Here is a 15473-nt window from a genome sequence, read left to right as displayed (position 1 = left end):
ATGATTTCCTTAACTGAGGTGTTCCTCAAGGCACCCCTTTAGGTCCTCTCCTCTTTTATATAACTAAGGTGTTGCTGTAGCGTGTTTACTTCAGATGCAGTCAGTAGTCATTTGTTCAATGTCTCTAGTTATACTATTGGTGTTCCTCAAGGTTCTATTTTAGGTCCTCTCTTTTTCAGCATTTATATTATTTAGCTTACAGCCCACGCGAGCAGTTAAAAGGTTAGTTAAAAAAAACTTGTGTGAGACCAACATTTTTGCAGCAGATTCTTAAAACACTAGAGTGCTGTCATATAGTTTGACTAGCTTTTTTGCAGAGGATTGGCAGCACTCCTGTAACGCTGACAAAATAAACCAAAATCAAATGTCTACGGTAGAGAACACTAGTAAAATAAGACTACTGTATTTTCCAGACTATAAAGCGCACTTAAAATCCTTTTTTTCTCAAAACTCGACAGTGCGCCTTATAACCCGGTGCACCTAATGTAAAGAATACGTTTGGTTAAGCTTACCCACCTCAAAGCTTTTTTATTTGGTACATGGTGTATTGATAAGTGTGACGAGTAGATGGCAGTCAAACATAAGAGATAAGTGTAGCTTGCACTATGAGTGGGTCTCAAGTAAACAACACCAACATTTGAAATGTTTTATTGAAAATATAGAACATGTCACACGGCGCTCAAAAATCTATCAAAATGTTTTAGTACGACTTTGGTAAGCTATGAAGCCGCACCGCTTGAAGGATTGTCGGCGCATTAAACATACGAGTATTAGTATGGTGTGTGTATAAGGTAAGACCTCAACGGCGGAGCAGGCGGAAGACGGTAGATTTGAGAACTACCACAACGGCTGCGATGGCGAAAGAAGGTTGCAGCAGAAAAGGGTCCCCTGTCGTCAAACAAAGTCACGCACAGGCATCCTCCATAAAGGGATACACCCCTACCAGGAGGATCGTCATACTCGTTCGAGTGACCGCCGATGATAAGGTAAGACATATTATCTGGCATTTTGTTTCGCAATAATATGCAAAAGCAACTTTTCCTACCTTCTGTTACCTGCTGGTCTGTATTTGGGATCTGCGTAAATCCTGAAAAATTGTGCGCGTCTGCCTTTGTAGTCCATGGCGACACCGTAGTTGCTAAGCTTATTTTTCTCTATCTTCTTGTTATAGGACATTCATCCTCCGCTGTTGCCAATTCTAATATAAAGTTGAGAAAAGTTCTTACTTATATCTGTCAGTAAACTTGTCATGAAAGCGCTAAAACATACCGGTGTAGTGAGTTTACATTATTCACCCAAGGAACTTTAGTTATTAGAGAGTTCCGGTCAGACGTTTTTTCACGGGACACATTTCCGGTGTGGTTGTTTCCAGATAAGGAGATGCTGCTCCGTTGTTGATTGAAGTAAAGTCTGAATGTAATTAAAACAGTTCGCTCCATCTTTTCACACTTCTTCCACCCCCGTCCTTGCACGCTACAACAAAGATGACTAGGAGAAGACGCTGCCGAAAGTAAGCCACGTAAATAAGACCGCCCACAAAACGGCGCATCCGGAAGCAACTGTCAGAAAGCGGCTTGAAGATGATCTGTAAAACATAATCTATGCAACATTTTGACCAAAGAACCACCATTACATGTTATGTAGACTACAAGGAAGTCTTTTACATTAAAAAAAAATGATAATAGTATGACTCCTTTAATGCGCCTTATAATCCGGTGCGCCTAATATATGAAAAAAGATAAAAAAAATAGACCATTCATCTGCAGTGTGCCTTATGTATAATCCGGTGCGGCCTATGGACCGGAAAATACGGTAATAGTCGCCCGTCCTTACCTTTCTGAAAATTTGACCACTGCAACAATTTAGTTCTTACCGATAGCAGTTGTTAGTAAAAGGGTTATAGCTGGAGAGTGCCAGGAGTACTCCGAAGCCGGGACCAAGGGAGAAGAAGATCTGAGAAGCAGCATCCACCCACACCTTAAAACAATAATGGAAAGTAAGCCATGAATATCTGTTGTCTATCTGCATATTCAACTATAATATAACAAAATCAATGAAGTCAAATTCCCAATAACTCATCATGGTTATGTGTGAGATTTGAGGAGGCTGTGGAGCGTTGTTATGTCAGCTTCATATTGTAGCTGCCTTGTTGCCACCCAGCTGTACACAGGGAGATCTGAAGAGGAGTGTGTTAAAAGGAAAGGGCGGCGTTTTGAGTGAGTAAAGGGAGGCCTTTGTTAATGGGCAGAAAATCTAAACCAATTATGCATCTTATTATCCCACTCTGTAGTTTATTTATGCATCTCATTTCATCTCATCCATATTCGCCTCCAACCAATGCGCTTACACTGGGGGTTTTTTTGTGGTTTTTTTGCAAACCGCCTCACTGAGCCAAAGATAGAGAAGGATAAGAGCTTTTTAGTGTAAGAGCTCTTTACTGTCAGTTAAGGGCATCACATTTGTCAGATGAAAAAAGACTGCATTAATATACCTAAATCCCAAATTATTCATACCCATTTGTGTGTTCTGCTATAAAGCACACATTTACATCTAAAACAAAAAAGAAGTAAAAGTGAATGACCAAAGCAAAACAAAAAACTATGACATTTCTTAAAATAATAATACCATGTTATTATTTCTATATACAATTTATGCATATTAAACCTGTCCGGTTCTCAATAGCCAAACATTTTATTTCACTCGCCAAATACCACCCAAAATAATGAAACACTACAGTTTTATGGTAAACAGATCAATAGATAGATAGATGTTTATTAATGGTGAAGTATTGGCAAATGCACTCTGAATAAGTAGACCAAGGTTCACATCCCAGTCAGGGTAAATGGTAACATGTTTGTTATTGTTTTTAATACAATTAAATTCATATTTTTTATTATTATAGTTATACTTTGATTATGTTTGTATTTGTATTTCATTGTATTATTACTTTTAAATCATTACACACATGCTCCTGCTCTACACCATTGGTTCTCATCTTCTTTCAGCAAAGTAGCACCTGTAAAATATATTTTTCAGCCGAGTACCTTTAACCAGAAAAAGGCATTTTTGGTTGGAAAAAAAAAAGAAGTAAAACACAGCGATATACAGTAGCATAACATGCATCAGATTCATCACTGTCCAAAACAGTCTATCCTATCCTATCCCACTCATTTGTAGTAAATCAATCAATCAATGTTTATTTATATAGCCCTAAATCACAAGTATCTCAAAGGGCTGCACAAGCCACAACGACATCCTCTGTTCAGATCCCACATAAGGGCAAGGAAAAACTCACAACCCAGTGGGATGTCAATGAGAATGACTATGAGAAACCTTGGAGAGGAACGCAGATGCGGGTGACCCCCCCCCCCCCCCCCCCCCCCCCCCCCCCCTCCTCCTTTTGTGATCTGGTTTGAAGCATTTGGGGATTATAACAAAATGAAAATACAACTTAATGTATAAACTTTATATATTTTTGGATGTTTTTGTTGTTGTTTGTTTTACATTCTGTCCCACTCAGTTACAATAAACATACCATTAAAGTTATGTACAGTTTATATCTTTGTATAAAGATAAAGATTCCTATTTTCTCCAATGTTTTCCCTAATATTATGTTTTTTTTTTAACTCAAGTACTCTCTGTAGTCCCTTTAAAGGGGAACATTATCACCAGACCTATGTAAGCGTCAATATATACCTTGATGTTGCAGAAAAAAGACCATATATTTTTTTAACCGATTTCCGAACTCTAAATGGGTGAATTTTGGCGAATTAAACGCCTTTCTATTATTCACTCTTGGAGTGATGACGTCACAACGTGACGTCACATCGGGAAGCAATCCGCCATTTTCTCACTTTCGTCGGTGTGTTGTCGGAGGGTGTAACAACACGAACAGGGACGGATTCAAGTTGCACCAGTGGCCCAAAGATGCGAAAGTGGCAAGAAATTGGATGAAATTTGTTCAAAATACGAGGGTGTGGGGAAAGCTGACGAAATGGTCTATCGTTTGTTCCGCACACTTTACCGACGAAAGCTATGCTACGACAGAGATGGCAAGAATGTGTGGATATCCTGCGACACTCAAAGCAGATGCATTTCCAACGATAAAGTCAACGAAATCTGCCGCCAGACCCCCATTGAATCTGCCGGAGTGTGTGAGCAATTCAGGGACAAAGGGCCTCGGTAGCACGGCAAGCAATGGCGGCAGTTTGTTCCCGCAGACGAGCGTGCTAAACCCCCTGGATGTCTTGGCTCACACCGTCCCTTATGCCACCGAAGATGATCAAGAGAAGAATATCGACCCTAGCTTCCCTGGCCTGCTGACATCAACTCCAAAACTGGACAGATCAGCTTTCAGGAAAAGAGAGCGGATGAGGGTATGTCTACAGAATATATTAATTGATGAAAACTTTATTCATTACTCGCGATTTTACGTAAATTATTTTACACAAACTGTGTTTACCAATAATTTAGCTTAAAAACATTTATTTTTTTCAATCATTTGAGTACATTCGGGTAGTCTTGTGTAATGCAGTATTTTGTGTCTATTTAGGTATGGTTAACCTGACTGCTGAAATCGTGGAAAAATATATGTTCTTAGCGCGCCTGAAATGGGCTGTCTCCACTCTCAAAGTGCATGTTGTTGCCAAATGTATTTCATATGCTGTAAACCTAGTTCATAGTTGTTAGTAATTATCTTTTCAGACAGTGTTAAGCCGCTGAAATCCGAGTCTGAATCCGAGCTAATGTCGCTATACCCTGCTGTTTGTTTGTATTGGCATCACTGTGTGACGTCACAGGAAAATGGACGGGTGTATATAACGATGGTTAAAATCAGGCACTTTGAAGCTTTTTTTAGGGATATTGCGTGATGGGTAAAATTTTGAAAAAAACTTCGAACAATAAAAAAAGCCACTGGGAACTGATTTTTAATGGTTTTAACCCTTCTGAAATTGTGATAATGTTCCCCTTTAAGTAGGTAATAGTACCCCCATTTGAGAACCAGTGCTGTAGAATATGATAGAAGTTATAGGACCCGTTGGAAGAAGGGGGCAGAAGATTGTGTTTGCGAAACAAAAAAGCCAAGAATGTGTATGATCCTCGAAATGTAAACAACAACAATGCTTAGTATTTTACATTATCATATTTTTAACACAAGGTTTTGCAGTCTTTACAACACAGAAGCCTGATCTACTAAGAACCTCCTCTTCTGGGCGATGAACTGTTGAAATGCAATCCAGACAACAAAACATAATTTTAGCACGCCTAAGGTGCTCTGGTGTTGTATTGGTGCGTCCGGAATTATCCAGAAAAGCATGCAAGAATGCATGAAAAGGCATGTTGCAAAACACCAGCAGAAAAACAAAATTAATCAATTGAACTCATACAGCAGCTATAAAATTCTAAAATTATATTGCTGAATGGACAATATGTCGACTATATTTTATTTCTGACAGTCCAAGTATGTTGACGCGCAGACGCAGGACACAAGAATCTCTGTATATTGTCTGTTTTTCAGTGTGATGGCCTTCTTTCTCACGGCCATTTGTGCGTAACTGCGCCAGTTTGCACAAACATTTCAAATGCGCTCAATAAAGATGCAAAACGGTTTTAGTCTTGATGTATCACATTGCGAGCGCTACAGGAATATATTTCCATCTCCTCACAATATTGAGGGTGTTCTAATAATTAGCATATATTCTGCATATACATAAAGACAGACATACTAAATTGATTACAATCTCTATTTTGCTCTTTTAAAAGACGCAATCCTCTGTGCACGAGCTCAGCAGATCAGCTTTGCGTGCGCTATAAAGTTTGCGTATTTTAGTACACGCAAACCTTTCCTACAGGTGTGTCACTCGTTTTTTTAAGGGCCACATCGCACTATGGCTGCCCCTTAGAGGGCCACATGTAACTGAATCTAATTGAATATACATGTATAATAGCCTTCTTACACAATTTGCATAGGTAACACTTTTTGATTACTAAATATTTTTATTAATAGATTGATAGATAACTTGCTTTGCTTGTAGCAGGATCAGATAATATTAAAGTGAACAACGTATACACTTGAATGCAGTACAATTTTTTGTCAAAATTGAAAGAATATTACATGCATTTCGTCAGAAAGTTCTTTATCAATTCCTGCCTTTTTTTGCAGGCCACATTAAATGCCATGGTGGGCCACATAAATTCATGCGTCATATCACATTCAATGATGCAACGGACCACATAAAATGATGCCCAGGCCACATAAAATGATGTGACAAGCCACATTAAAGTGGCTGTTTGCAACAGGGCATTACTTTCCAATGTATTTTACACAGTATATTCTGCCCTCTCACGTCTTCGCCTACGTAATGACATAACTACGTACGTATGAAACACATGCACGCGCGAGCTTTGGGTCTTGTTAGCTAATAATAGCAATTTGGATAGCTAGCTTTAGCTGTCATTGAATGTATATTCTATCATAACAACATTACTGCTAATTGTTCGTTGCCTCTGTTGGACTGCCTTTCTATGTGTGCATGCGGCCTCTGCGCGTACGTGTTGATGAGACCGGGTGAGTGACCGCCGTAGACACCAATCATTTTATTCAGGCTGGTAAAAAAAAAATATTTAAATAAACTGTGCAAGTGTGAAAAATATAGACCTCTTCCTCCTATCCAGGAGATCACAAAAAGCCGCTGCCTGACCAGGGCTCAGAAAATCTGCAAAGACTCCTCCCACCCCCACCAAGGACTGTTTTCACTGCTGGACTCTAGAAAGAGGTTCCGCAGCCTCCGAAGCAGAACCTCCAGGTTTTGTAACAGCTTCTTCCCTCAGGCCGTAAGACTCTTCAACGCATCATAATTAAATTATCACCTCAATTCCCCCCAAAATGGATTAACTCGCTGGAATAAAAAGACAATATAACATACATCCATAAATGTGGATGCATATGAAAAAGTGCAGTATATTTATCTGTACAGTAATCTATTTATTTATATCTGCACCTTATTGCTTTTTTATCCTGCACTACCATGAGCTAATGCAACAAAATTTCGTTCTTATCTGTACTGTAAAGTTCAAATTTGAATGACAATAAAAAGGAAGTCTAAGTCTACTTGTCAAACAAATGTGTTCTGTTAAACCACTAAGGGTAACATAAACTAGCCGGTGGTGAAGTGTGAAGTGAATTAGATTTATATATTAATTTTCTCTAGAGACTCAATGTGCTTTACATAGTGAAATTAATTATCTATGTCTTTAAGCTACACTCAAACAGGTGGGTGAAGTGTCTTGCTCAAGGACACAACGGCAGTGACTAGGGTGACGTAAGCGGGGATCGAACCTAAAACCCTCAAGTTGCTGGCACGGCACCATTTTTTTATATATTGAAAAATGTTACCGTGAGGAAGTTGCAAACGGTACCTTTAAACCAGTGGTTCTTAACCTGGGTTCGATCGAACCCTAGGGGTTCGGTGAGTCGGGCTCAGGGGTTCGGCAGAGGTCAAGACACACCCAACTTCTCCCTATCGGCGTATTACGGATACGGCAACAGCAGAAGTCAGACTGATTTGCTGGTGTATAATTTGTTGTGAGTTTATGCACTGTGTTGGTTTTGTTGTTTGAACAAGGTGATGTTCATGCACGGTTCATTTTGTGCACCGGTAATAAAACATGGTAACACTTTAGTATGGGGAACATATTCACCATTAATTATTTGCTTATTAACATGCAAATTAGTAACATATTGGCTCTTAACTAGTCATTACTAAATACTTATGAATGCCTTATTCGGCATGGCCTTATTATAACCCTAACCCTCTAACCCTGACCCGAACCCTAACCCTAACCAAATAACTCTAAATCAGTGGTTCTTAACCTTGTTGGAGGTACCGAACCCCACCAGATTCATATGCGCATTTACCGAACCCTTCTTTAGTGAAAAATAAAATGTTTGTTTTTTTCAAATTCAAGACAAAGTTATATGTTTTTGGTAACACTTTAGTATGGGGAACATATTCTAAGTAACAAAGACTTAATTTAGAGTTTTTTGGTTAGGGTTAGGGCCAGGGTTAGAGGGTTAGGGTTATAATAAGGCCATGTCAAATAAGGCATTAATAAGTACTTAATAATGACTAGTTAAGAGACAATATGTTACTAATTTGCATGTTAAAAAGCAACTACTTAATGGTGAATATGTTCCCCATACTAAAGTGTTACCATGTTTTTTTACTGGTGCACAAAATTAACCGTGCAAACTGTGTTGGTTTTGTTCTTTGAACAAAACCAACACAGTGCATAAACTCACAACAAATGACACACTTGCAAATCAGTGTGACTTCTGCTGTTGCCGTATCCGTAATACGCCGATAGGGAGAAGTTTGTATTTACACGATGAGTCGGGTGTGTCTCGACCTCCGCCGAACCCCTGAGCCTGACTCACCAAACCCCTAGAGTTCGATCGAACCCAGGTTAAGAACCACTGGTCTAAATTAAGTCTGTTTTACTTAAAATATGTTCCCCTAGTGTCCAAATAACTCTATATTAAGTCTGTTACTTAGAATATGTTCCCCATACTAAAGTGTTACCAAAAAAATCTAACTTTTTCTTGAATTTGAAAAAAAAAATGTTTTTTTTAATTTTTCACTAAAGAAGGGTTCGGTGAATGCGCATATGAAACTGGTGGGGTTCGGTACCTCAAACAAGGTTAAGAACCACTGCTTTAAACGATGCAACGGGCCGAATAAATTGATGCAGCGGACACATAAAATGCTGCGGCGGGCCACTTTAAATCAGGTAGCGGGCCAGATGTGGCCCAGAGGCCTTGAGTTTGATACCTGTGCTTTAGTAAGTCAGGCTCCAGGAAGGCAGTCATTATTTTAACTATGTGAAAAACCCTCATGTTTAATAACTGCTTGCATTGTATTATTGGAAGAGCCAGTCTACTCACACTGGTCTCCAGTAGTTTGTCCCATTGGGGTTTGAGGTAAAACTCCACTCCTCTCCAAGCTCCTGGCAGAGTGGCACCACGAATCAACAGGATGAAAAGAACGATGTAGGGCAGAGTGGCGGTTACCCATACAACCTGGATGCAAAAGAAGGACATAATCATCCTGTGTTCTCTGAGCGGAAAAAGTGTATGTTGACGTGTCACCTTCCCAGAAGTCTTCACCCCCTTCCAGAGGCTGAAGTAAACAATGGTAAAAATTAGAAAAAGGCAGAGCATCAGCTGCCAGCGAACACCTCCCACGTTTGTCAGGCCTGACGACTTATGGATCTCGAGGACGTTCCTCCTATCAGGATAGAACGCATCCCGCCATTACGAGGCGTTCAACACACAAACCTCAACTCGAGGCAAATACTTTATAGCGAATAAGCTACTTCTTACACCCGCACTTACATGCACTTACGTGTAAAATTCCTCTGCCGGAGATCTGGAGGAATCTGTCCATGTGACGTTGTCAATGCCAAAGTAGTTGGTGCAGTTGGCAGTGTTCCACGCGTTGTCGCAGTTTGTCCATGGCAAGATGGTGGAGAAGGAGGAGTAGAAGTAGAAGAGGGCCCAGGCGATGATAGTGTTGTAATAGAAGGACACGTACAAGGCGATGACGCAAATGGCATAACCTATTCCTAAAAAAACAATAAACCATCAGCAAATGAACTGTATTAGTGACACTATACCTGTCAGCACAATCAAATAAGAACCAATACTGTATCAAAGCGGTCATCCATTTTCAATATTGCATGTCCTCATTAGGGTTATTGCTTGGTGGTGGTCAAGCAGCGTCTGTTCTCAGCGGGTATTTAGCATTTAGCCCTTGTCAAAGGAAAATACCATATGCTTGCATTGTTTTTGGTTATACAAACTGTTTAAATCGTGAAAAGGATAGGCCTTTCTTCAGTTTTCTCGAGAGGTAATCAAGAACGGCGGAAGATTGCAAGATTTTCCAAAAACGGTAACAAAAGTGGCACACACTCCAGTACAAGGGAGCAGGGTCACAGAACGCACAAGTTTGCAGTGACCATTCCCTTAAAGGTTTGCTTGATATATTTTTAATATACTTAAAGGGGAACTGCACTTCTTGGGGAATTTTGCCTATCGTTCACAATCATTATGAGAGACAAGAACACGCATGTCTTTGTTTTTACAATTTTAAAGATGATAAAAATATATAATATAGTAAATAACTTTATAGTATAATCACTGGATACATATAACAATTTAATTAAATTTTTTTCTTTTTACATTTTTTTTCTTTCCATGATGGCAGGTGAGGCAGCGCCTCACCTGCCTCTAGTGACTGCACGTCACTGCATTGAAGTATAATCTTGATATTATTTGTAATAATGTTTTTAACAAAAAAGAAACTAGAATGTCATAGTCAATGATCTTTTGTCAAGAAAGGTACCTCTCCATCTACCCTCTGGATTATTTTGTACACAAATGTGTCAGAGTACATATGATTACGAGACAAAAATCCAATACGGTGATCATTTAGTAATTGCTAGTTTGTTAAATGGATATGCAGTCACGCGTCTCAAGCTGTCGGGTGCTAATTGTTTACATTGTAAATTGTAACGTTACCCGAGCAAAAAACAATGCATATTTATCCAGGAGAGTCTTGATACCATTTTCCTTGTCCCAGCCACACACAAAGAAGTTGTAGGCCTCAATGCTTCTCCAAATTCTCATCTGTTTTGTCATGTGTAATGACGTCGGAGCACAAGATAGTTCAATATGTCTGGGAACTCCACTGACGGATAATCTTTGAATTCACTTGACAAATCTTTTTTTGATAAAGTATAGGGATCTTTTCGATTGCATAGTTTGATTTTTTTGCTAATATCTGATTTTTGCAGGAAGATCTAGGCCCTTTGCGTAACAGTTTGCGAGCTGCTTGTTGCACAACAGCCATCTTGGCTTGGTTATAAATGATAAATGGGTTATACTTGTATAGCGCTTTTCTACCTTCAAGGTACTCAAAGCGCTTTGACACTATTTCCACATTCACCCATTCACACACACATTCACACACTGATGGCAGGAGCTGCCATGCAAGGCGCTAACCAGCAGCCATCAGGAGCAAGGGGTGAAGTGTCTTGCCCAAGGACACAACGGACGTGACTAGGATGGTAGAAGGTGGGGATTGAACCCCAGTAACCAGCAACCCTCTGGTCACTCTACCAACTTCGCCACGCCGTCCCCATCGCTTTATTTCACTTGCGGGAAGAAGTCACGTGTCAGAATGCAAGCAATAGGTCATTTGGAGCCTATCGCAGCTGACTTAAGGGAACACCCAGACTGGTCACTAGTATACCACACAGCACATATAAACAAACAACTATTCACATCTACAGACCATTAAAGCAGAGATATGCCAAATTGTTTTGGGGGCCACATTTCCAGAAATGCAGGACTCCTTATCATTAGCCCTACTTTGTATATGCATGAGAACAGCAGACATTTGATTTTGATTTATTTATTTTGTCAGACTTTTGCTGTTTTTAAGGACCTTCTGCAAAAATGATTGTCAAAGATCATCTTTATGACAGCATTTTCTGTGTTTTTAAGAATCTGTTGCAAAAATGTAAATATCTTAAGTTTTTTTAACTGAACTCACAAGCCACCAATTGAAAAGCCAAAATTATGAAAAAGAGAATACCTAAAATGGAACCTTGAGGAACACCACACTTATAACTAAAGAAGTTGAACAAACAACTACTGACTGCATCTAAACTCAAAAAGCTACAGCAACACTTTAGCTATATACTGTAAATCCATCCATCCATTCATTCATTTTCTACGGCTTGTCCCTCTCGGGGTCGCAGGAGTGCTGGAGTCTATCCCAGCTGCACTCGGACGGAAGGCGGGGTACATCCTGGACAAGTCGCTGCCTCATCACTGGGCCAACACAGATAGACAAACAACATTCACACACTATAGGGACAATCACATTACAAATATGTGTAACTGACAAAAATGAGAGGACTTAAAGGGGTGCTTTGAGGAACGCCTCAGTAATGTAGGTCACAAGTTTGAACGCCAGTGTTCTGTGTTTGCTAGCAGGGTTAAAATGGCAATGCAAGGATCTGCCAATTTGTTTACAGTGGTCCAAGTTCCATATACAACAGGAGCACGCTAGTGTTTTTAGGAATTTGCTGCAAAAATGTTTGTCTCCAAAGTTTTGAACTGAACTCAGGGGACTGGCAGCTAGGGGGATTGGGAGTTGAATGACCCTGATTTAAAGTGTCCAATTAAATTAACATGCATGTTTTTGGACTTTTGAAGGAAGGGAGTACCGATGCAAGGATGGAGAGAACATGCAAACAGTGATACACAGAGATGTTCCAAGGCAGATATGCTAATAACAGCTAAATATTAAAAAATATGTATGTAAGTGGTGTACAATTGCACCAGCAGCTGCTTATTTAGACACGAGAGGGTCAAAGTTCATACAAAGGAAAATTTACTGATATAGGTATTTTAAACTGTGATGTGGCCCTCAATGAAAAATAATTTGACACCTTTGTAATATTAAATGTCTTTATGTCACATAGGTGTGCCAATGTATTTTTACACTCTGTGGCTTACCTTTGAAAATGGGACAGATGTGTTTCCATATGGATATGGCGCCAGTTCTGTGAAACTGTCCCAGTGCTAGCTCCATGTAAAAGAGCGGCACTCCTCCAAAGATGGCCATCAGGATATATGGAATGAGGAAAGCTCCTGCACACATGTGTAGAGATGAGCATTACCACAAGATTGTGTATTAAGGGTAAACACTGAGTTTGTTACACGACAGGCAAAGTTGCAAACAGCTAAAATTATGCACACAGCAAACTATAACCTGCTACCCAAAAATGTACGACAATTCTTCTCAACAAAAGAGGAGAAATATAACCTTAGAGGATAATTTAATTTAAAACATTTGTATGCTTGTACAACACTTAAAACCTTTAGTATATCTGTATGTGGAATTAAATTATGGAATGGATTAACCAAATAAATCAACCAAAGCACCAATATGATTCAGTTTAGGAGACTGTTCGAACTACAAGTGTTCACAAAGTACACAGAACAAGAATTATGATGAACATCCTGAACACGTTTTTTTTTTTTTTTTTTAAGATTATTTATGGTATATTATTTATTTATTATTTATTTGTTCACTGTTATGTTACAGAGAACAAGGAAATTGGATACAATTGCTATGGCATGAAAAGGGGTTGGATTAAATAAGCTCATCTTCTTCCTACTCCTTTTCCAACGTGCTGCAATGGAACAACTGGAAATATGTGATGATTTACATTGCATCATATGCATGTTCGAAATAAACTGCAACTGAACTGAAAGTGGGGACGTTCATAAAGCATGAATTTAAAATTAAAACATGAATTTGTCTTTTTTTTTTTTTTGCCTTCATACTTAGATTTTGCATCTGTTAATTGCAAAACAAGCGCTGTTTCTGCTTAAGGTGGCAGTTACGGGAATTAAAATAAATATATGAGAAATGTTGATTGCACATATTTGCAACTATTAAATAATTTTTATTTTATTTTTTACAAATAATTTTGAGTATTTTACTTGATTACTTTTTGTATTTTTGATGCCAATCAGATTTAAAGTAAATGGCTAATGTATTTATCACCAACATTGCATGAATAATGAACTTAAAGTGTGTTTAAATCCAATTTCCTGGGAAAGGTAGAGTAAATAAATATTTTTTTACAGGCTAATTTCAGCACCATAGACAGCACTTTAGGGCTGCTTTCACCTCTCTGAAGACTTCCCAAAACGACGGACATGTTTATAAAAGTGAACTTATATAGAAGCCATCTTACCGCCACCATTTTGGTAACATATGTACGGAAATCTCCAAACATTTCCAAGGTCCACAGCGAAGCCCACAACAGACAGGAGAAAGTCCATCTTTTTGCTCCATTTGTCCCTTGAGTCCGTCTGCGTGATGATGGGCACCGGGACCACGTTGTTGGGCGTGTAGCCGAGGTTCGGGGAGCCGTGGTGGGTCAGACTACTGGCCATGACCGCCGAGTTGTGTTGGGTCACCGGACTGTGAAAAAGTCATACCGAGAAAAGCAGCTCCGTGAGAGGAAAGAAGGGGGCGGGGGGGTTCGCCTATCATGATGACGTAGGAGAGGGGCGGGGCCTGCATGGACACCTGAATTACTGCCAGAGGGAGACGTCGTTCTTCCTGGTAATAACAATGATTTTTTTTAAAGGCTGATCAACAGATTACGGATTGTTTTTAATATTATTTTTTTAAGTAATTAGTATAACTCAAAACATTTTAAATGTCTCTGGCAATGCATTGCTGAAGTTGAACTGAAATGCTGATAGAATGTAGTATGAATGTAAGAATACTTTGAATGTTGGAATGGTTTGAATGTTGAAGAGTTTGAATTTCCTGGAATTTGGTTTGGAACTTGGGAAAGGGTTTGTCACGGCCTGGGCGTACCTCAGTGCGTGGCGTTGGGCGCACCTCCAAGAGCGCGTCAGGCGCGCGCCAGTCCGGCTGCAGCAAGCAGCTGCAATCAATCGCCAACAATCATTGCACCTGTCGCTAATGAGAAGACCTGCCTTCATAAGCCAGCACAACCTGCTATCCTGGGCCAGAACATAGCTACCGGTTCATGTACAGTAAGCTGATATTCTACAAGCTAAATGCATACTCTCTCTCTGTTTCTCCCCCTGCGTGTTGATTGGTCTTGTGTCCCCCTTGTCGTGTTCCAGCAGCCTACCTCCATTCCCACGTTACTAGCTGTGTGTCTCGTCTTCCTGTGTTCCCCTCTGGGTCTCTGGCTGCCCCCTTTGGATCTCGACCTCCCGCCTGGACACGGGCCTCCAAGCCAGCCTGCCCCTCTTTGGACTTCCGCCTCTCGCTCAACACTACTGGTAACACACTACAGTTAATTTCCACATATAGTCGCACACCACCAATATTCTTGATTAGTCTCACTCCATTCCCTTTTGTATATATAAATATAGTGTTGAATAATAAATATAGAGTTAAACAATGTCCCTGCTGTCTGTGCCGTCTTCTTCCCCTGTACACACGTAACAGTGTTAGTTTGAATGTCCATGAATGTGTTCATTTTGGAATGGTTTGAATAGTTTGAACAATGTGGGAATTGTGCAACTTGAAAAAATGGCTGGAAAAATGTTTTTTTTTTTAAATGATTAGGAGCATGACTGTCTCTAATGAGATTAATTGGTTGGTGTTGGAATTGTTTAAATTGTGCAAGAAATGTTGAAGTAGTAACATTTTTAATTGAGAAATGATATTACAGAATTCCTAGAATTTCGGGAAAACCAGGAATTTTTCCAGGTCAAAAAACAACTTCGTTTTTTGTCCTGTTTAAGAGGAATGGTTTGACGGTGGAACGGTTGAAGTGGGTTGAAAAATGAGGAAGGAGTAGTCGAGAGAAAAAAGGGTGAAAAATGCATTTGACAAAACGTG

General features: G+C 39.6%; 1 protein-coding gene across 1 annotated transcript in view; it reads right to left on the bottom strand.

Moving 5' to 3' along the window:
* Positions 1 to 14071, bottom strand: part of slc6a4b (solute carrier family 6 member 4b) — a 28483-nt gene extending 14412 nt beyond the window's left edge. Inside the window, exons 1-6 of the mRNA XM_061986386.1 lie at positions 13837 to 14071; positions 12587 to 12721; positions 9405 to 9624; positions 9149 to 9287; positions 8945 to 9079; positions 1874 to 1977 (exon numbers count right to left, since the gene is read on the bottom strand). Coding sequence (XP_061842370.1) covers positions 1874 to 1977; positions 8945 to 9079; positions 9149 to 9287; positions 9405 to 9624; positions 12587 to 12721; positions 13837 to 14038 — 935 coding nt within the window. The 5' untranslated portion in view covers positions 14039 to 14071. The remainder of the gene's footprint in view (positions 1 to 1873; positions 1978 to 8944; positions 9080 to 9148; positions 9288 to 9404; positions 9625 to 12586; positions 12722 to 13836) is intronic.
* Between the last annotated feature and the right edge of the window lie 1402 nt (positions 14072 to 15473).

The sequence above is a fragment of the Nerophis lumbriciformis genome, linkage group LG12 (assembly GCF_033978685.3).
Source record: "Nerophis lumbriciformis linkage group LG12, RoL_Nlum_v2.1, whole genome shotgun sequence".
In the NCBI taxonomy this organism is placed as follows: domain Eukaryota; kingdom Metazoa; phylum Chordata; class Actinopteri; order Syngnathiformes; family Syngnathidae; genus Nerophis; species Nerophis lumbriciformis.
This window is presented reverse-complemented; position numbering and strand designations above follow the sequence as displayed.